This window comes from Portunus trituberculatus, chromosome 41 (assembly GCF_017591435.1).
Source record: "Portunus trituberculatus isolate SZX2019 chromosome 41, ASM1759143v1, whole genome shotgun sequence".
Taxonomy (NCBI): domain Eukaryota; kingdom Metazoa; phylum Arthropoda; class Malacostraca; order Decapoda; family Portunidae; genus Portunus; species Portunus trituberculatus.
The window spans coordinates 41,210,282-41,232,595 of record NC_059295.1 but is presented as its reverse complement, the minus strand read 5'-3'; the positions used below and the strand labels follow the sequence as shown (position 1 = coordinate 41,232,595).

General features: G+C 36.4%; 1 protein-coding gene and 1 non-coding gene across 4 annotated transcripts in view; one reads left to right on the top strand and one right to left on the bottom strand.

The window, feature by feature from the left end:
• Positions 1-53: 53 nt before the first annotated feature.
• The window catches only part of LOC123516447, a 23,849-nt gene continuing 1,588 nt past the window's right edge, over positions 54-22,314 (top strand). For 2 of the 3 annotated variants that reach the window (XM_045275742.1, XM_045275740.1), the window contains exons 1-3: positions 54-157; positions 8,767-8,906; positions 9,277-9,405. In XM_045275742.1, the coding sequence (XP_045131677.1) occupies positions 8,836-8,906; positions 9,277-9,405 (200 nt within the window). In that variant the 5' untranslated portion in view covers positions 54-157; positions 8,767-8,835. The remainder of the gene's footprint in view (positions 158-8,766; positions 8,907-9,276; positions 9,406-22,314) is intronic. The other variant, XM_045275741.1, reaches the window with a different exon arrangement.
• Positions 10,375-10,448, bottom strand: Trnav-cac. Its single transcript has one exon. It is a non-coding gene; the product is annotated as a tRNA-Val (tRNA).

Genomic DNA, 22,314 nt, shown 5'->3' with positions numbered 1-22,314 from the left:
AATATAATATATTTTTGTGTGCATGGCGCACACACTATTTTGTAGAATAGCATTATACTTTAAGCTCGTAGTTATTATTGTTTATTTGGGATTTCGGAGCAAGAGTCGTGCATCTGTGTGTCACCTCATGGTCCCAGGTGCCTGCCCGCTGTAGCTTGTAAGCAATGAGGTTTTAGAATTTAGATAATACTTCTTAGTCTTAGATAATCTCTCTCTCTCTCTCTCTCTCTCTCTCTCTCTCTCTCTCTCTCCATAGATCTGAGTTGCTCTCAGAGTAGTAACTTGGCTAGTTCACAATTCTCATCTGTGTTTATTAGTAGGGATTTGACCTATAAGCAGAGACAGGAGCTTCGAGAAAAGAGTGCCGCTGCACCTGGTGGTCTGAGAATGACTGGTGGCGACAGGAACCCTGGCTCAGGTTATGGCTCGGCTAGGGGTTATGCATCTCTAGCTCTGGTATGAACAATAATGTGGGTCTGCAGAGTTCTGGTGATGGTGCAGTTAGAAGTGTTGGGCAGACCCTATCTCCTCATCCCCCTAACTCTGCCCCTACGGTTTCTAATTCCCCTTTATTAGGTACTCCAGGCGGGAGTGTCAGAATAAAGATTGCAGACCTGGAGGCAGGAAAGTAGGTGTTTCAGTCTTCTCTTGTTTCCTATATTGTTTTTCTGCTTTTAAATTTAAATTGTTTAGTGAATAAGGTTCCTTTTCTGATGCTTGCCACTGTTTCCTATGGTGTAGGGATTTTGGGTGTTTATGAAACATGGCTTACCCATGAAATTAAGTCTTCTGTTGTGAATATATCAGGGTATTACTTTTTTAGAAATTATTCACCCTCGGAAATCTCCAAGCATGGGGTTGGTCTTTAAGTCAAGGACAACATTAAAGTGGGTAAAGTTTTTAAAGACCATCCTAATACCCTAGCAGTTTTTCTTCCACTTGTGGTTTATAGACCCCCAGTTACTCCCACTTAGAAAATGTTGAACTAGTATCTTATTTATCTTCTTTTTGTTTTGATAAAAATGTAGTGTTGATGGGTGAATTCAATTTACCATTTATTGATTGGTCAGGTCCTGTTCCAGTTAGTAGCTCCTTAATCAGTCACTTATTTGCTGAACTCTTTGTTTCCCTTGGCCTCATACAATGGGTTAAATTTTCTACTTTTCTTAGTTCTGGTAACATTCTAGACTTGGTTCTTACTTCCAATCATGATCGTGTATCTAGACTTGACAGCATTGCTCCACCTCCAGGCTGTGACCATGTAGGTATTCTTTTTACACTAACGTTTTCATCTACCTCCTCTTCTGCTACCCCTCCTGATCATTTTGACTGGTTTTGTTGCAGTTTTCCCCAGTTGCAATATGTTGACTAGGATTCCTTATTTAGTGGTGGTCACAATGTAGAACAGTGTAACGCTAAGTCCACTGAGATTCTAATGGATGCCTTCATTGTGTTTGTTCTAGTCCAGTCATATTTTGATAGATCTAGAAGACCACCATGAGCCAAATCTATATCTAAGGACCTCCAGAGGAGACAGGGAGTAGCTTGGCACAACTATAAGCTTTTAAGAAGCTCACATGGTCGACATTCCCCTTTAACTGTGAGGAGCTGGTTTCTTTTTTAGGGATCTGAATATTCAACATAAAAATTATGTTAACCTTGCAATTATTAATTATGAGCGTTCCTTAGCTGCCTCTGGTGATATTCGGAGGTTTCATGGTTACTTAAGGAAGAAGATCAATCCCCCTACAGTTGGCCCTCTTCTGGTTGATGGGTCTTGGGTAGAGGACTGTATTAATATGGCAGACTGCTTGGTACAGTGTTTTCTCATCGGTGTTTGTCCAGGGATCACTGCCAGATCCTCATCCCCATCAAATAGCTGACTTTCTTTTTGTTTTCAAGGAATTCACAGTAAGTGATGTTATGGTGGCTTTAAATAAGATTAAATTATTTCCTAGTTATGGTCCTGATGGCTTCCCCTGTATTGTGTTCAGAAAGTGTGCCCCTGCCTTATCTTATCCTTTGTATCTAATCTTTTGCAAAAGCATTTCTTTTATGAAGGTTCCATCTGTCTGGAAATTTGCTAACATTATGGCTGTTTTTAAAAGGGGCTCACATTCCAGTCCTTCAAACTACAGGCCTATAAGTCTAACCTCTGTCTGTTCTAAGATTCTTGAAAGGCTCATTACCTCTCAACTTTATGGTTACCTGGACAGTAATAACTTGCTTTTTGTATCTCAATTTGGTTTTCATTCTGGATTTTCTGTTTCTGATCAACTTCTTACCTATGATTATGTTAGTTTTCATCTTGACCAAGACTCGGATGTGGATGTTATACTTTTTTATTACAGTAAGGCCTTTGATGTTGTAAACTACCAGGTCTTACGAGTATTATCAAAATTATTTCAAATTGGTATCAGAAATCCTCTGCATGGCTAGATCTGTGATTTTCTTAATAGTCAAAAAATGAAAGTTGTTGTTCATCACTCCTCTAGTCATGTATCTGATGTTCCTAGTTGTGTTCCTCAGGGTTCATTCCTTGGTTCCCTATTGTTTCTGATCTATATTAGCCACGTCACCGCTCATCTTAATTGCAAATCAGTTTTGTTTGCTGATGATCTCAAACTGTATCTTGCCGTTCCATCAAAGAAATCAAATGCTTGTGATGCTATTATATCTTTACAAAATGATGTCTTGTTGCTATAGCAAAGAAGTCTATCTTGGGGTCTTTCCCTTTCCATCAACGAATGTGCTTGTATACATTTCTCAAGACACATTCCAGCTTCTCACCATGTCTGCCTCCTAGGAAATCATCCCATTCCTCACAAAGATTCTGTTCCAGACCTAGGCATTCTAGTCAACTCCTCATTGAAATTCCACCTTCATATCCATGAAATTTGCTACAAAGCTAATGGTGTTGCCAGCAACATTTTAAGAGACACCTTATGCTGATCACCTTCTTTCATGTGAGGCCCCGCGTGCCAAACAATCGTAACCCTGAAATTTGAGATTTTGAGATAACGGCTGCTCCATGGAGTAGAGGGGTGTAAAAGTCATATGGTGATGCCGGCCAAGCCAAATCCGACCTTCTAGGTACCTACAGCAAGGTGCAAAGTCGAGCGAAAACATGTGAAAAAAAGTAGCGAGATACCCGCTCAATTCTGTGCCAAAGAATAGTAACCTTCCCAGCCCAGCTGTTGCTGCCTGACGTGCATGACACAATCAGTAGCGCTTACGGCTGTGACGTCACTCCCACGCCACGCCTCAGCCAATGACAGCTATGTTTACGCTCACTCTCTCTCTCTCTCTCTCTCTCTCTCTCTCTCTCTCTCTCTCTCTCTCTCTCTCTCTCTCTCTCTCTCTCTCTCTCTCTCTCCACCCCCCCCTTGACACGTGTGTGTCAGACTAGCCCTTTAACTCGTAAGGATTAATATTTATTTATTTTGCTCAAAAAAAAATAGTTAAAAATTTACTTTTACAGCTATCATCATGAAACCTTCACATATTCCAAATTAAAACAAGTACTCTTAAGATAATAACTTAGAAATGTTTTAAGAAAAAGAAAATTACTGCTACTGAGTGGGGTTTAATTAACCCAATGTTAATAAACCAGAAATATTCTGATTTTCTATCAAAACCTAAATAACTAAACAGAACTACCATAGACCTTTCATTTCATGTATAGTACTTACATTTTCTGACCAATCTTAGGTGCGTAATCAGTGTTTAACTTTAAGCGCGTTTTATTCAAAAGTAGGATTTTCGGGTTACGATTGTTTGGCACGCCGGGCCTCATGTAATCAGATTTTTGTCACACATGTTCGGCCTATTATTGATTTTGGTAGTGTTGTTTGGAATACTGGCTTCTTGGGTGATGTACACATGTTAGAATTTGTTTAGAGGAGGTGGAGTAAAAAGGTTGAAGGTTTTGGTCATCTACCATACTCAGAAAAATGATAGACTGAATTTTTTTTTTTTTTTTTTTTTTTTTTACGGTAAGGCCTATAACGCCTGTAGGTACACTTGAAGAGTGTATGGGAAGCGCTGTTCAGCTTCCGCCCATTAGTGGCGCAGGCAATTTTATTTATAGTGGTACCCATATTTGGGCCCATATCACTGCCCAAGCTCATCTTGAGTGTAACCACCTAGAACCTGGGTATCATGGTGATATGTAGGTAACTTTAATCCACTCGACAATGGCAAAGTGTTTTAAGGCTGTACGTGGTGGGATTCGAACCTACGCGTGGACGTCTGCCCGATCCCACGCTCACCACTTTATCCACTATGCTACCACCTCCCTATTAAGGTAGATTGCTGAGAGCTGATTTGATTCAAGTATGGAAGATTCTGAGTGATTTGAGTCCTCAACTAAATGGTCTCTTTTCTAGTGCTACTTTGAGTAGAACAAGGGGCCACAGTTTGAAGATCTTAGTGCCTCATCACTCCACTGACATTAGAAGTCGTTTCTTCTCATTATGGGTCATCAACATCTGGAATTCTCTACCTGAAATAGTCGTGTCAGCTCTCTGAAAAAAGAAAATTTGTTCTTTCTTAAGTCCTTATCTTTTGTATCATGTAGAACTCATTATCCTTTTATGAAATTAATTGTTAAGTTTCAGAAGAAAATTATAAAGATTGAAATCTTTATTTTTAATTAAAAAACTTACTTATATACCCGTGTATATGAATACACATACAAACACGTACGCACTGAACCCCGAAAAACACATAAGTAAGATATTTGGATCATCATATAAAATGTTGACTAATATTAGAGTGGCATTTCAACACTTGGACAAAGATATGATGAAAAAAATTATTACGAGCATGATATATATGTCTTAAGTTGGAAGATGCAGCAGTGGTGTAGTCACCAAGCTTGAAAAGGGATATAAGAAGATTAGAATGGATCCAGAAGATGGCTACAAAGATGGTGCCATAACTAAAGGACCTAACATATGAAGAAAGGCTGAAGGAAATTGGACTGCCAACCTTACATGATAGAAGAGAACAAGGAGATCTAATAACAATGTGTAAAATAATAATTGGCATTGAAAAGATAGACAAGGAAGACATGGTGCTGGAAGGACAAGAGGACATGCAAAGAAGATTTGGAAGAGGCAGTGTGTGAAGGATATTGGAAAATACAATTTTCCACATAGAACGGTTGAAAAGTGGAATATATTGAGTGATGAAGTTGTTATACCACATAATGTGCATAGCTTTAAAGAAAAATTGGATAAATGGAGACATGAAGACAGGACACTATGAGCTTAGCTCGAACCCTGTACAATACAACTAGGTCAATACACATATATATATATATATATATATATATATATATATATATATATATATATATATATATATATATATATATATATACAGAGAGAGAGAGAGAGAGAGAGAGAGAGAGAGGGTTTGGGGGATGGAGAAAAATTGCAGTAAAACCATTTCAGCCTTACTGCAAATTTTCTTCACCCTCTGTGTATTATGCTTTGATGGATCTGCACTCAACCAAGTGATATATATATATATATATATATATATATATATATATATATATATATATATATATATATATATATATATATATATATATATATCACCTGGGGCTTTGCCTGTGTGATTTACCGGAATCCCGTGTTTATATATATTTATATATATATATATATATATATATATATATATATATATATATATATATATATATATATATATATATATATTTGCGAACTTTGTCTGGCGCGGTAGTTTGCACAGACTCTTGTCCGGCAAATCCGAAATCCGGCAAATGGAGGTCCGGCAAATCGAGGGTTGAGTGTATATATATATATATATATATATATATATATATATATATATATATATATATATATATATATATATATATTAGGGTTACGTTCCTAAAAAACACTTCGTTAAGCGAAACTTCGTTAAGCGAACCAATAATAACAAGTTTAACCCCTGATTTGAACTTCCATTGAGAGTAAGCAAAGCGAGAGTGCATCATAGTACAGTAAAAGGTTTAATGAAAGTAAGAATTATGAAGTTAAACATTTAGGTAGTTTAATTTAAGTCATTATAATGTACACTAATGTATGTATGTATGTAACTTTATAATGTTGATGATCTTAACTTTATGAAGGGAGGAAGAGTGAAACGGGAAAGACACTAACCGGCAACCTGTGGAATGTAAACAAAGTGCGCATCATTGTACTGCATACAAAACTTATGTACCACATTTCCACAAGGCTTTCCATTTTATCCATTGTAGAGTCAAGAGTTCAGGTGGTTCTTTTAGCTTGCAAGGAAGATACGGTCTCACCAGCCTTCTTAATAGAGTCTGCTGACTTGAAAATAGAGACAGTATAATATGGAGTCAAGATAGTGGCCAGCACTGCTATAGTTTTCTGGCCTATCTCATGTCTATGAATAATATCTAGCTTCATTTGGAGAGTAAGAGACTTCCTGGTCTTCTTACGAACACTAGGCCAATTGCAGGCCGTTTTGGTGGTAAGTTGAGCTAGGGAAGACAAGCTGCTGCTGAGGCTGTTATGTTTTGACTGGGGAGTGAGTGTTGCGCGTGTTGTCCACGAGAGGCTTGATCTTGATCTTGATCTTTATTCTATAGGTGTTCCAGGATTTTTCCTGAGGCAGGCCTTAGTACCAGCAGCTCCTGGTGTATTCAAAAGCCTGTCAGCTTGCGTGATATGGTGGGGCTTTCAAATTTGGAAAAAAATTACCTGGATAAAACTTCGTTAAAGCTTAGTTTGGTGTTCGTTAAACGAGCAGATGGTAGTAAATGAAACCTTCGTTGTAGCGAAATTTCGTTGTGTGAACCTTCGGGGTTAAGCGGGGTTATATATATATATATATATATATATATATATATATATATATATATATATATATGCAACCCCCGTGTGTATATATATATATATATATATATATACACACACACACACACACACACACACACACACACACACAGGCAACCCCCGCATAACGAAGGTTCACACAACGAAATTTCACTACAATGAAGGTTTCAATTTACTACCATCTGCTCATTTAACAAACACCAAACTCGCTTTAACGAAGTTTTATCCAGGTAATTTTTTCCAAGTTTGAAAGCTCTGCCATATCACACAAGTCGATAGGCTTTTGAATACACCAGCACTTTTTGTGGAAAACACACGCACCACTCACTTCCCCTGTTCAAAACAATAACAGCGTCAGCAGCAGCTTGTCTTCCCGCACTCAACTTACCACCAAAACACCCTGCAATGTCGCCTAGCGTTGCTAAGAAGACCAGGAGGTCTCTTACTCGAAGTGAAGTTGGATATTATTCACAGACACGAGAGAGGCGAGAAAACTCACTCTCTCTCTCTCTCTCTCTCTCTCTCTCTCTCTCTCTCTCTCTCTCTCTCTCTCTCTCTCTCTCTCTCTCTCTCTCTCTCTCTCTCTCTCTCTCTCCTACTGAAAATTTCATTTATTCTAAGAATAATATTTACAGGATTGTCAAGGGCTCTTCTGTGATTAAGAGAGCAACCAGTCTTCTCTGGGTTGCTATATTTTTACACTCCAGCTGATAAACAGACACAGGTGAGGGTGGGGATGCAGTAGATAACTTCCCGAGATAAATATACTTTATAAAAGTAGTCGATCTATTTATATTCTCTTTTGTTATGTTTTATTATGTTTCTATACAATAATTGATATTTATAAATACCTTTTTCTTACCTAAAAACGTGTAAAAAAGATTTAGGTGTTCATTTTGAGGAGGCTGGAATGGATTAATGGCATTTCAATTTATTTCAACAAGAAATTTTTTTTTGAGAAATTAGCATTTTGGGATATGAGCTCCGTCGCAGAACGAAACAAATTTGTATCTCAAGGTACCACTGGATATATATATATATATATATATATATATATATATATATATATATATATATATATATATATATATATATATATATATATATATATATATATATATATATATATATATATATATATATATATATAGAGAGAGAGAGAGAGAGAGAGAGAGAGAGAGAGAGAGAGAGAGAGAGATAGATATATATATATATATATATATATATATATATATATATATATATATATATATATATATATATATATATATATATATATATATATATATATATATATATATATATATATATATATATATATATATATATATATATATATCTCTCTCTCTCTCTCTCTCTCTCTCTCTCTCTCTATATATATATATATATATATATATATATATATATATATATATATATATATATAGATAGATAGATAGATAGATAGATAGATATATATATATATATATATATATATATATATATATATATATATATATATATATATATATATATATATATACAAGGCATGATCAAAAAGTTTGGTAAATGTGTGAATATTTATTAAATTGTGAACATTAGTATGTTTTGTCACTAATATCCTTCAAGGTACTCTCTTTCCACATATACACACTTGTTCCACTGTTCCTGCCACTCAGAAAGTTACCTGGAAGTCCTGTTTCTTCAACAACTTCAAGTGTTCTGTCGTGTTACATTTGATGTCTTCAGTGGTGTCAAATCGCTTCCCTTTCATTGTCTTTTTCAGTTTTAGGAATAACCAGAAGTTGCAAGGTGGTTCATGCTTTTTGTTTAGCAGAGTGTAATTTGATTATCATTGTTTATTATTTTTTTTTTTTATTTATTTATTTTCTTTTTTCTTTTTCAGAACACCATTTACAGCTGAATAAGTTTACAAGATTTAGTTTGTAAAGGTACAACATTTTGATACATACTCATGGAAGACAATGATGTATCAGATACTATGGATGTTGTGGTGACTAAAACTAATCAATCACCAGCAGTGGTGTATCCTTTTTTCAACTCAGTTGGTGTTTGTATGCATTTCTATTCATACCATGGTATTTTCTTCCTATGTCTATGTGCACTTCTTTTCTTTTCCTCTTTTTCCAATAGGCAGTAATTTATCAGACTTACTAAAGTAGTTAAATAGTTCTTAATCTTCGCATCATTTGCTACATATATATAGTAGTGGGAAATACAGTGCTAGAACCCAAGTAAAGAACACGTAAATTTGTTGTATTATTGACTTTTATATATTACAGGTCTAAAAAAGATTTAGATATGCCAGTATAGTATTTATGAATATTCTTATTGTAGTAAAGCTGGCACAAATCTCAAATTATTGTGTATTGTATAATCCTTAACAGTGTCTCAGTAAGATTGACGTACCATACAGTTCTCAAAGAGAAGCTGAAGTGGTACGCAATAGCCTGCAAGTGGACAAAGAACCAAAGAGGAGTGAATCTTCAAAAGTTTTCTCCATCAAAGAAAATGTCTTATCTGTGTAAGTTATCTAATTTTTTTATGTGTAAGATATTCCCAATTTTTCTCTCATGAGTTCAGAGTGGAAAAGAAGATGATTTGCGATATGTTAAATGTTTAAAGTACAGTGAAGACTCAATACTCGAACATCTTTGAAGTCAAACTTTTCAATACTTGAATGCAAAAGTTTGACTTGGTACTCGAACGTCCACACACATGGTTGTTAATATGTAAACAAAGGCTCCTGGCCTCTCCCTCCCCAGTACTGCCAATTTTCCCAACAAAAATATTTTCCTGTGTTTGTAGTTTTCCATTTAGAATCTTATAATGGCACCAAAGAGGCTTATTATTGGTGAAAATAAGGAATCTAGTGAGAGTGCAAGAGTTAGTGAGCCACAGCCCAACACTAGTAGAGTTACCAGAGGTTTTCACGAATGGTGACTCATCTTCATACAAATAACCTTTCTCCTCCTCCCTACCCTTCTCCCCTCCTCTTCTACGTTATCCATCTGCAGCCTTTACTTACGGTAAGTACAAATAAAAATTATAAAAGAATTTACATTGAAATTTTTGTAAACTTAAGGTTTTGCTAAGGTTAGAATGAATTGCCTGATTTATAGGCATCAGTAGTTGAACTTTTTCATACTCAAACAGCCATTTGGAATGAATTAAGTTTCAGTATTAAATCTCTGCTGTATATGTAGAAAGTTTCTGATAAAGTGAAAGCATTTTGTAGAAATGTGTGTGTGTGTGTGTGTGTGTGTGTGTGTGTGTGTTTCACTGTTTGATCTGCTGCAGTCTCTGACGAGACAGCCAGACGTTACCCTAAGGAGCGAGCTCAGAGCTCATTATTTCCGATCTTCGGATAGGCCTAAGACCAGGCACACACCACACACCGGGACAACAAGGTCACAACTCCTCGATTTACATCCCGTACCTACTCACTGCTAGGTGAACAGGGCTACGTGAAAGGAGACACACCCAAATATCTTCACCCGGCCGGGGAATCGAACCCCGGTCCTCTGGCTTGTGAAGCCAGCGCTCTAACCACTGAGCTACCGGGCGTGTGTGTGTGTGTGTGTGTGTGTGTGTTTGTGTATTTACCCAGTTGTATATTACAGGGTTTGAGCGAGGCTCATAGTGACCTGTCTTTGTATCTAATTTTGGCTAACTTTTCCTTAAATTTATGCATACTTTCTGATGTTACAATCTCATCAGTCAAGCTATTCCAGATGTCCACTGACCTATGTGTGAAAATTAAACTTTTTAATGTTTCTCAGACATTGACCTTTACTGATCTTAGAGTGTGCTCTTGTTCATCTATCTCCATCTTCAATCAGTGATACCAGGTCTTGTTTGTCTATCTTTTCCATACAGTTTACTATCTTGTACTTTGTCATTAGATCTCCTCTCTCCTGTCTGCCCTTCAAAGTTGGTAGTTCCATTTTGTTTAGTTTATCTTCATAGGGAAGGTCCTTTATTTCTAGCCTTTCACCTTTGTGGCTGTTCTTTGGATTCTTTCTAGTTTCCTGGTGTTCTTTTGGATATGTGGTGACCACACCACTGCTGCATATTCAAATCCGTCATGGTTATGATCTTTTTCATCATACTCTTGTCCATTTGTAATGTGGAGAGAAAAATATAAATAAATAAGATAAATAAAAAAAAAATACTTATGATGAATAAAGGGAAAATTATTAAAATTTTGAATAAATTTTGAAGCTTTATTTTTAACTAATGGTAACAGTAGCTGTTATCAAGGCACAGGGTTATAGATTTAAAAAGATTACCACTGAACAAAATCACACACTTTACAACATATAAATGGAATGATATTAAATTAACTCTGTCCCCACGATCATGTTTCATTAATTTACAGTCCAGCTCACCAGAGAGAGGATATTTCACTCACTGAAAAAATAAATTACACACAAAAAAATTACATCATATAAGTCACTACACAGCCTAATTACAGCTGACTTGTGGCGACACACTTAACACAGGTTGTTCTTAACTCCACTCACGGTCAAAGAAAAAACTCACTTCACTTCTCTTTAAGGCCCCCCCAAAAAACACTGTTTTTGGAGACGTGTACCAAGTTGTGACGCTATCCCCCTCCACTGTCCTTAACACCACCACCAATGCAATACCATCACTCACTACACTAAGCTAGCCTAACAAGCACACACACGTGGACCAGGCACATATGCAGAGTAGCCATATCTGCATCAGACAGAGAGAAGAGCCGCACTGATTAAACAATTTATATATATATATATATATATATATATATATATATATATATATATATATATATATATATATATATATATATATATATATATATATATATATATATATATATATATATATATATATATATATATATATATATATATATATATATATATATATATATATATATATATATATATATATATATATATATATATATATATATATATATATATATATATATATATATATATATATACATACAGTGGAGACTCAATACTCGAACTTAATTTGTTCCAAATGGCTGTTTGAATATTAAAAAGTTCAACTATTGATGCCCATAAATCAAGTAATTCATTCCAATCTTAGCAAAACCTCAAGTTTATAAAAATTTCAATGTATTTTTTTTACAATTTTGTTTTGTACTTACTGTAAGTGAAGGCTGGTGATGAATAACTTAGAAGAGGAGGGGAGGAGGTGGGAGGTCGCTGGAGGATGAGTCACCATCCATGAAAACATCTTTTGTAACTTTTCTCCTGGTGTGATTCCTGTGAATCCACTAATGGAGTGCTGTCACTGTTGTGCACCACTAATACTTGCACTCTCACTAATAAGCCTCTTTGGTATCATCAAAAGTTTCTAAATGAAACATTATCGACAGAACACAGAAGATTGTTGTTTATCTCAAGACTGCACTAGAACTAGTAATGTGCACCACCATCCGGTATACCGGTATTACAGTAATACCTGTATGCCGCTGATACGGTAATACAAACTTTCCGTATTACCAGTAATACGGCATCAGAACAGTACAGTGGCAGCTGCGAGAAGGGAGATGACAGAGTTTTGTATACTACCAAATTTGCTGCCGTTTGAGTACCAGATATTTTCACAGCTAATAAAGCCTTTGGTGTTAATGTAAGTTTATAAATGAAAAACTATAGATACAATGCAGGAGAATGTTATTCTGATGACAGCAGCAGCACAAGTCACAAATGGCAAAGGGGAGAGGGGACACCAAGGAGCCTTTGTTTACAACCACAGGTGTGGACGTTCGACTATCAGGTATATTTTTGAGTATTAAATCAAACTTTTGTGTTCGAGTATTGAAAAGTTCGAGTATTGAATCTCCACTGTCTATATATATGTAATATGTTTTATATAAAAATTACGTTAAAATTTAATGAGCAAGTATGCGACTAACCTACATCAGACGGAGAGAAGAGCTGCACTGATGTGAGAAGTGCCTTTCACGCTGTTTCTCACACTCAAAGCCCCCTAGTGGGCCCTGCTTCCTCCCCCTCCCAAGCATTGTCAGTCGCCATACTAGGATTGGTGTGGAGTAACTAAAAGTGATTTTGATTACCATTACTAAGGAGATTACATTACTGAAAAACACTTTCCTGAACAGTTCAGTTCTCCCTTTACTTACTGGAGTAAAAAATTTGTTAAACTTCTGATTACATAGAGAGTAAGTTTAATGCTTTTAATTCATGACTGGCTAATATCTCTTCCTCTGGGACGCGTCTGTATGTCTGCATGTCTCATGATCACGTGTGTCGCTACACTTACAGCTATGATTGTAATGACTAAAAACTTGATATTATTATCTCCGACACTACACATATAGTTAAATGCCACCTTGATATTTGATAGTATCTTGTTTGTTGAAACAAATAACACATTTATGTGTTTTTTGAGGGTCAGAGTGTCTTGTATAATCACTCCCAGGTCCTTCTCTTTCTTCTTTTTCATTATAACCTCTTCTCCCATTTTGCCTTCCCACATAGATCTTCTATAACTTTTACCTATTTCCATTACATGACATTTTTTGGCATTAACTCTTTCAGTACTGTGACGCATTTTTACCCTGAGATATGTGTATGATTAGACCATATTATTGACATTAGTAAGGGTCTATGGAGATCTGAAGATTAATGGCCTCAGTCTTCACTATTTTAATCCTCTACATTAATTTCTTAAGCTGTATAGAATCACCAAAGAGTAACCAGAATGTACATGGAAACGCGTCATGGTACTGAATGGGTTAAGTTCTAATTTCCACTTTTGGCTTCATTCCTAGATCTTATCAATATCTCTCTGCAATACCATACAATCCTCATTGTCCCTTATTACTCTCAAGAGTTTTGCATTATCAGCAAACAAATTTATGTAACTACTCAGGTTCTCCTGTATGTCATTAATGTATATTTCAAACATTATTAGTGCCAGCATTGACCCCTGTGATACGCCATTGATTACTGTGCTCCAACTTGATGGGGTGTCTTTTAACATTGTACTCATTTCTCTTTCTGTTAAGTAGTCCCTCATCCAGCTTAAGGTACTTCCCTGTACTCCTCCTATATGTTCTATTTTCCATAGGGGTTTTCTATGTGGTACTCTGTCAAAAGCCTTTTTGATATCTAAATATACTGTGTCTTCCCATGTATCTCCCTTGTACCTGTATAGAAGCTTAGTAGATATGTTATACATGATTTTCCTTTTCTAAATCCAAATTGGGAGTTGTTTCTGATTTAATTTTCCTCTAGATAATCCAGCCATTTTTCTTTAATCATAATTTCACCAAGCTTTCCCACAACACTAATCATAGACACAGGCCTATAATTCAAGGGCTTCGTTCTTTTCCCTCCTTTGTATATTGGGACTATATTTACTCTTTTCCATTCCCTTGTTACTTTCCCTTCCATGAATGAGCTCTTTATCACATCTCAAATTAGGTCTACCAGTTGTTCTCTACATTCTCTCAGTGTCCATCCTGACACTTCATCTAGTCCCATTGCCCTTCTTACATCCACCTTTTCTAGTAATTCTTTAATTGTCTGTTTTTGCACCACAACATTTCTTAATCCTTCCTGTGTCTCTTGGTTGCTTGGCTCTATGAACTCTCCCTCTTCATTAAATATTGATTTAAAGCTCTCATTTATAAGTTCACTCATTTCTTCCAGTGTTTCTTTCATCCTGTTTCCCTTAATTAACTTAGTGATGGTCTCTGTTTGTCATGTTTTTATTTATATAGTACTTATATAAAAGCTTGGATTTCCCTTCACATCTATTCACTAAATCCTTTTAAAAATTTCTCTCCTCCACCCATCTTGTCCTGATGTATTTGTTTTGTGCCTCTTTATACTGCTTCTTGTTTACTTCATTCCATTGCTTCCTTAATTTTTTCAAAGCTGCATCCTTACACTTTTTAGCTTTTGCACATAAAGCGTTATATCATGTGTGTTTGCTCTCTTTTATTCTGTATTTGGGAACATATCTTTTTGCTCTCTCATTGTACTTGTCTAGGAATGTTTTATACTCTTCTTGAATTGTCTTGCCTTGCAAAATTTTCTTGCACTCAGTGCTACCAAAATAACTTCTTAATCCTCCAAAATTTGACAGTGTTATTCCATCTTTTTGTGTCCCTCTTTGCATTTCAAAATTTCCTGAACCTCTAAATCAATTTCTAGGACCACATGATCACCTTTTCCCCCATTGAGCTATGAAATTTGATGGGTAGATAAGGCTCCATTTTTTTTTTTTTTTTTTTTTTTTTTTTTTTTTTATACCAAATCCAGCATAGATGGTTCTTCTTCCCCTCCATATTTTGTATAGTCCTTCACCCAATAGTCCAATGTGTTTACCATGGCCAATTGTAACACTTTCTCCCCAACGACCAGCGTGAGTGTTAGCTTTCATTTTTTCCCAATTTACATGTTTGCAGTTTAAATCTCCCACAAGTAGCACTCTTCTGTCCTTCCTTAGCATGTTGTCCAGGCAGTTTAGCATTTCCCTTTGCATTTCTTTATGTACACCGTTTCCATGTATTAGTCTTCAGTGGCACATTATGTTACTATGATACTCCTCCCCCCTTCCCCCGTTCTAATTGTTATGCTTAAAATCTCTGCCAGTCCATCTCCGTACTGTACCTCCTCCATGTATATATCCTCTTGAGTCATTATCAATACTCCTCCTCCCTTTCCGTCTCTCCTCCATACATCATACCCCTGCCTCTTAAAATTCACTTGGACGTTTTCACATAACTTTGCTTCTGTTATACATGCCATATCCAGTCCTTTTTCCAGTATATAATCTCTCACTTCCAAACTTCCTGATATAAATCTATCCATACATGACTCTTAATGCTTCCCTTCCCCTTCCTGAATATACTCTCCTATAAAATTTCTTATTCTCGTTCTCTGTCCTCCTCTCATTTTTTTCCTTAGCTTCACTTCTTAGTTCTCTCTCTTTTTCCCTTTCTACCTAATTCATCTCTCTCTTTATCCAAATATTTTTATATTCTGTTTTACCAGTCAGCTTTTCAGTCCTTCCTAATATTTCTTCTACCTCTGCTTGCAATCTCATTTTAACTTTCAGTGGTGTTTCGGTTCCCTCACTCTAATTACCAAGTATGAATATTTCTTGTATTTCTTTCTCAAGACACTGTTCTTCATCATGAACCACTTAGATAATTTGCTCTGGCATCTCTTTCTTTTCTCCCGCACAAATTTCATTGGATTCTTTTTTCTTTTAGTTCATGCATAACTATACACTTCTTTTTGTTCACAATATCTCTTCACTAATTCTTCCCTTTCTTTGATCACATATGTGTCCTTTGTTTTCTACATTATTTGTTGCTTAACTACTTCAGCAAAATTCACTTCTTTTCTTCTTATTATTCTTTTTTCCAGACCTTCTTCCATTCCTCTAGTTTTGTTTCGCTTATCCCCTTTTCGGTTTCCACATTAGTGATAGCCTATATTCAAGTCCTCGTAGTCTACTTTATAATTCACACATTTGCCCCTAAGGGTGCTGTTTTCCCTTTTTATTTTGTCTAGAGTTTTCTTCATGTTATTATTCATTCTAACTGTACTCTGTAACTTTTCATATATATCTCTCTCAGCTCTAGGTTATCCATGATCAGCTGATCCTGTTCTTCAAAAATCCCTGCAATCATCTCCTTCAAGACTAATTTTTCCATCCATTGTGATAATCCTTTTCATGTTGACTCTCGCCTCCTTAAATCCAGAAGATTCCCTTGCCTTGCTCCAATCTCCTAGCTGCCATAATCCCAGAGGTTTTTCAATAATCTCATTTGAGTGTGTGTGTGTGTGTGTGTGTGTGTGTGTGTGTGTGTGTGTGTGTGTGTGTGTGTGTGTGTGTATTTACCTAATTGTATTTACCTAATTGTAACATACGGGAAAAGAGCTATGCTCGTGTTGTCCCGTCTCCATATCTATTAATGTCCAGCTTTTTCTTAAAATCATGAATATTCCTTGCGTTGACCACTTCCACGTCTAAACTATTCCATGCTTCCACCCTTCTATGAGGAAGCTATATTTTTCACATCTCTCCTATAAGTGGCCATCTTTAGTTTTTTCCATGCCCTCTCGACATTCTTTCATTCCACATACACAGATCTTCCCTATCCATTTTTCCATGCCAATCATCACTCTGTATATTGCTATCAGGTCTCCCCTCTCTCTTCTGTTTTCCAGGGTTGGAAGTTGCATTCTTTTCAGTCTGTCCTCATAAGTCAAATCTCTTAAGTCAGGCACCATTTTTGTTGCAGCCCTCTGTACTTTCTCTAGTTTCTTATGTGTTTCTTTAAGTTCGAGCCCACTGTATTGTTGCATATTCAAGCCTCGGTCTTATCATTGCAGTAATTATTTTCTTCATCATTTCTTCATCTAAATATCTGACGCCACTCTTATGTTCCTCAATAAGTTCAATACTTCTCCAATTATTTTGTTTATATGTCTCTCTGGCGATAGGTCATTGGTAATTGTCACCCCAAGGTCTTTTTCTTCATGACTGGTTTTATGTCTTCATTTCCTATCTTGTACATACTCCTGATTCTTCTTTCACTCTTGCCAAACTCTAATTTCTTGCATTTTGTCGTGTTGAACTCCATTTGCCATGTACAGCTCCATTTCCATATTCTGTCCAAGTCTTCCTGGAGTAGTTCGCAATCTTTGTCACATCTCACTTTTCTTAACAATTTTGCATCGTCTGCAAATAGGCTCACATAACTGGACACCCCATCCACCATGTCATTTATGTAGACTGCGAACATTACTGGTGCCAACACTGATCCCTGTGGAACTCCACTCTCCACCAAGCCCCATTCTGATGGTCTGTCCTTAATTATTGTTCTCATTTCTCTTCCTACCAAAAGTCTTCCATCCATTTTAGTAAACTGCCATGCACTCCTCCTACCATTTCAAGTTTCCAGATCAGTCTCTGGTGTGGTACCTTATCAAAGGCCTTTTTTAAATCCAGATATATTCCATCAGCCCAACCATCTCTTTCCTGTATTACATCTATCACCCTCGAATAGTAACATATCAGGTTTGTCGTGCATGAACGCCCTTTTCTAAAACCAAATTGACACTCACAAAGTATGTCATTTTCTCCAAGAAGTCTGTCCATCTATTCTTCACCACCCTCTCACACATCTTAGCTACCACACTTGTAAGTGACACTGGTCTATAGTTCAATGGGTCTCTCTTGTTACCTGATTTATAGATTGGGACAATGTTAGCTCTTTTCCAGTCTTGGGGCACTACACCTTCCCTTAATGAGGCATCAATTACTTCACAAACTTTTTCTGCCAGTTGTTCCTGCATTCTTATTTACCTAGTTGTATTGTACAGGGTTTGAGTGGGGCTCATAGTGTCCTGTCTCCATATCTCCATTTATCTAGTTTTTCTTTAAAGTTATGCACACTATGTGCTGTAACAATTCCATTATCCAATGCATTCCATTTTTCCACTGTTCTGTGTGGAAAACTGTATTTTCAAAATATCTTTCACACACTGCCTTATCCTGATCTTCTTTTCATGTCCTCTTGTCCTTCCATCTTCTTCCGTCAACAGCACCAGGTCTTCTTTGTCTATCTTTTCAATATCATTTACTATCTTATACATTGTTATTAGGTCCCCGTTCTCTTCTATCTTGTAAGGTTGGCAGTCCCATTTCCTTCAGTCGTTCTTCATATGTGAGGTCCTTTAATTCCGGCACCATCTTTGTAGCAATCTTCTGTATCCTTTCCAATTTTCTTATATCCTTTTTAGAGCTCGGAGACCATACCACTGCTGCATATTCCAGCCTTGGGCGTATCATGCTTGTGATGATTTTTTCATCATATCTTTATCCATGTAATGAAATGCCACTCTTATATTAGTCAACATCTTATATGATAGTCCAAATATCTTGCTTATGTGTTTATCAGGGCTCAGATTTTCTTGTATGATCACTCCAAGATCTTTTTCCTCTTTAGTCTTCATTATTTGCTCCTCTCCCATCAAATAGTTCCATACTGGTCTTCTCTTACTCTTTCCTAGTTCCATTATGTGGCATTTCTTGGCATTAAACTCCAATTTCCACTTCTTGCTCCATTCATAGATCTTGTTTAAATCTTCCTGCAACAGCAGACAGTCCTCTCTGGTTTTGATAACTCTTAGCAACTTTGCATCATCAGCGAATAAATTTATATAACTGTTTATCCCAATGTGAATGTCGTTTACATAAACTTGAAACATAATGGGGGCTAACACTGACCCTTGTGGCACTCCGCTAGTTACTTTACCCCAAGATGAGTATGTATCTCTGATCACAGTTCTCATTTCCTATCCTTCAAATAATCTCTTGTCCATTCGAGCAAGGTTCCACGCAGTCCTCCTATGTTCTCTAGTTTCCAAAGAAGTCTTCCATGAGGACTTTATCAAAAGCCTTTTAATGTCCAGGTATACTGTGTCTACCCATCCATCTCTGTTTTCAAGTCCTGCAATAACTCTGAGTAGAAGCTTAATAAGTTTGATACACATGACCGCCCTGTCCTGAACCCAAATTGTCTGTTCGATATGACTTGCTCCTCTTCTAGAAATTTAACCCATTTTTCTTTGATAATTATTTCACATAACTTCCCTACGACACTTGTAAGTGACACTGGTCTGTAGTTTAGTGGTTCAGTTGCCTTTCCTCCTTTAAATATCGGTATTACGTTGGCTCTCTTCCACTCTAGTGGAACTTTCCCTTCATTTATTGAACTTTTAATTATTTCCCAAATTGGATCCAGTAATTGCTCTTTACATTCTTTTAACACCCAGCCTGATACACCATCTGGCCCCATTGCTTTTCTGACTTCCAACTTATCCAGTAATCTTCCAATATCCTCTTTGTGCACTGCAATCTCCTGTAATCCTTGGCAATCCAATGTCCTATTAGGTTCTGTGAAATCATCTTCTGCAGTGAATACCGTTTTGAAGCTCTCATTCATTATTTCACACATTTCCTTCTCTGTTTGGTATGTCTTCCTTCTTTAATTATTTTTCAATTGTTTCCTTATTCTTTGTTTTGCCATTTATAAACTTGTAGAAAAGTTTGGGTTCATCTTTGCTTTTATCCACTACATCTTTCTCAAACTTTCTTTCTTCCTCTCTCCTTACTCTAATATATTCATTTCTAGTATCTTTGTACTGCCGACTATTATAGTCATTTCCTGCTTTAAGAGTTTCTTCCACGCTTTATCTTTTGCCTTTTTGCTTGTATGCATCTAGCATTGTACCAAGCATGTATTTTTTCTGAACTCTATAAACAGGAACAAACTTTTTTACTCCTTCATTGTATTTCTGTAAGAATATATCATATTTCTCTTGTACAGTCTTCCTGCACATAATATTACTCCACTCAATATCAGCAAAATAAATCCTTAATTTTTCAAAATCTGCTCTTGCATAATTTAATCTCTCTCCTTTATAGTCCTCTCTGTAACTTATCTCATCTTCCTCCTGCATTTGCATCTCTAATGTCACATGATCACTTTTCCCCATTGGACTAAGGTATTGTATGATTGGAGGGACTCTGGTTTCTTTGTGAAAACTAGGTCAAGCAACGATGGTTCTTCTTCCCCTGTACCTTGTTGACTCCTCCACCCACTGGTCCATTGTATTAACCATAGTCAACTGTAACACTTTCTCACTCCACTGCCCAGCATTATCCATTACTTCCATCTCTCCAGTTTATTTTTTACAGTTAAAGTCTCCAACTAAGAGTATTCTTCTATCTCTTCTTATCATGTTATCTAGGCACTTTATCACCTCTCTTTGCATATCTTTATGCTCTTCTGATCCCCATGTATTAGTCTTTGGTGGAACATATGTAACTATAATTTTCTTTTCTTCAAATCTTCTGTTCTGATTGTTACTCCCATTACTTCCACTTTGTCCTCACCATATTGCACATCCTCCACACATATATTATCACGAACCATTATTAGCACTCCTCCTCCCCCTTTATCCTTCCTGTCCCTCCTCCAGGTATTATATCCTCCTCTTTAAAGTTGACATGGATCTCTTTTTCAGTTTTGTTTCAACGATGCACATTACATCTGGCTTTTCTCTTTCAAATAATCCCTAACTTTCAATATGCTTGATAACAACCCATCTATGTTAGTATAACTCACTCTTAATTTATTGCCTCCTCCACGACCTCCTCTTTTTTCCTTAGGTACCACTTCTTTAGTCTCATATCCAGAACCCTCCAGTAAAAATTCTTCTTCTCTATCTCTGTCCTTTTCTCGTTTTTTTTCCTTAGCTTCACTTCTTAGCACTTTCTCCTTTTCCCTTTCCTCTAAGTTCATATTTCCTTTTATCCATATTTCCTTGTGATCATCATCATCGGGCAGCTTCCCTTTACTAGCCATAATTTCCTCTACAGCCACTTGAGATCTCATTTTCACCTTCATTGGTCTCCTACCCCCTTCACTGTGCCTTCCTAGCCTAATCACTTCCTCCACCTCCTGGTCAGATTTTTGTGTGCTGTCTTGTACTCTTTTGATAACAGTTTTGGCCATTTCCCTTTCTTCACGTTCTCTTGTGAATTTATTTGGATTTTTCTTTTCCCTCATCCCATAAATCACGAAGCTTTTTTTCTTGTCCACTGCATCCCGCACCAAATATTCCTTCTCCTTGATCTCCTGAAATTGTCTCCTTACCACTTCTGAAAATTTGACTTTTTCCTCTTCTTGCTCCTGTTTCCATTCATTTCTTAGTTTTTTCAACTTGTTATCACCTAGACCACCTTCTGTCCTGTCTGTAACCCCGTCCTGCACTTTAGCTTTCATGATTTTGGCATGTGGTTTTTAGAACGTCATTTTGCTTCCTTATTTCCAGAATCTCCTCTTTCAATTCCTGGTTTATTGCACTGACTTTCTCACATTCAGCTACTCTCAATTTCAGAGCTGTGTTCTCCGTTAGCAGTCGGTCTTGTTTGTCCATGAGAAGTCATCACCTTCATATATCTTAATTCTCTTTCTACATTAATAAGCCTTCTCATATTACCTCGTTCATCCCTGAAACCCGAGAAATCCTTTTCCATAGTATCATCAGTCAGTGTCCTTAAACCAATAGAGGTTGTGTCTTGTATAATTACTCCCAGGTCTTTCTCTTCTCTTCTTTTTATTATAATCTCTTCTCCCATTTTATATTCCCATGTAGGTCTTCTATTACTTTTACCCATTTCCATAACATGAACATAGACACAAAAAGACTTTTGGAATAACAAAATTGTACCAACAATAACATAATCAGGTGACACAAGGACATGAAACTTTAAATCAAAGGTCAATCATTCAAGTAAAAGACTACCTGTGGTAGGAAAAAATTGGGTGTTGATAGTGGTGAAGGTTGGC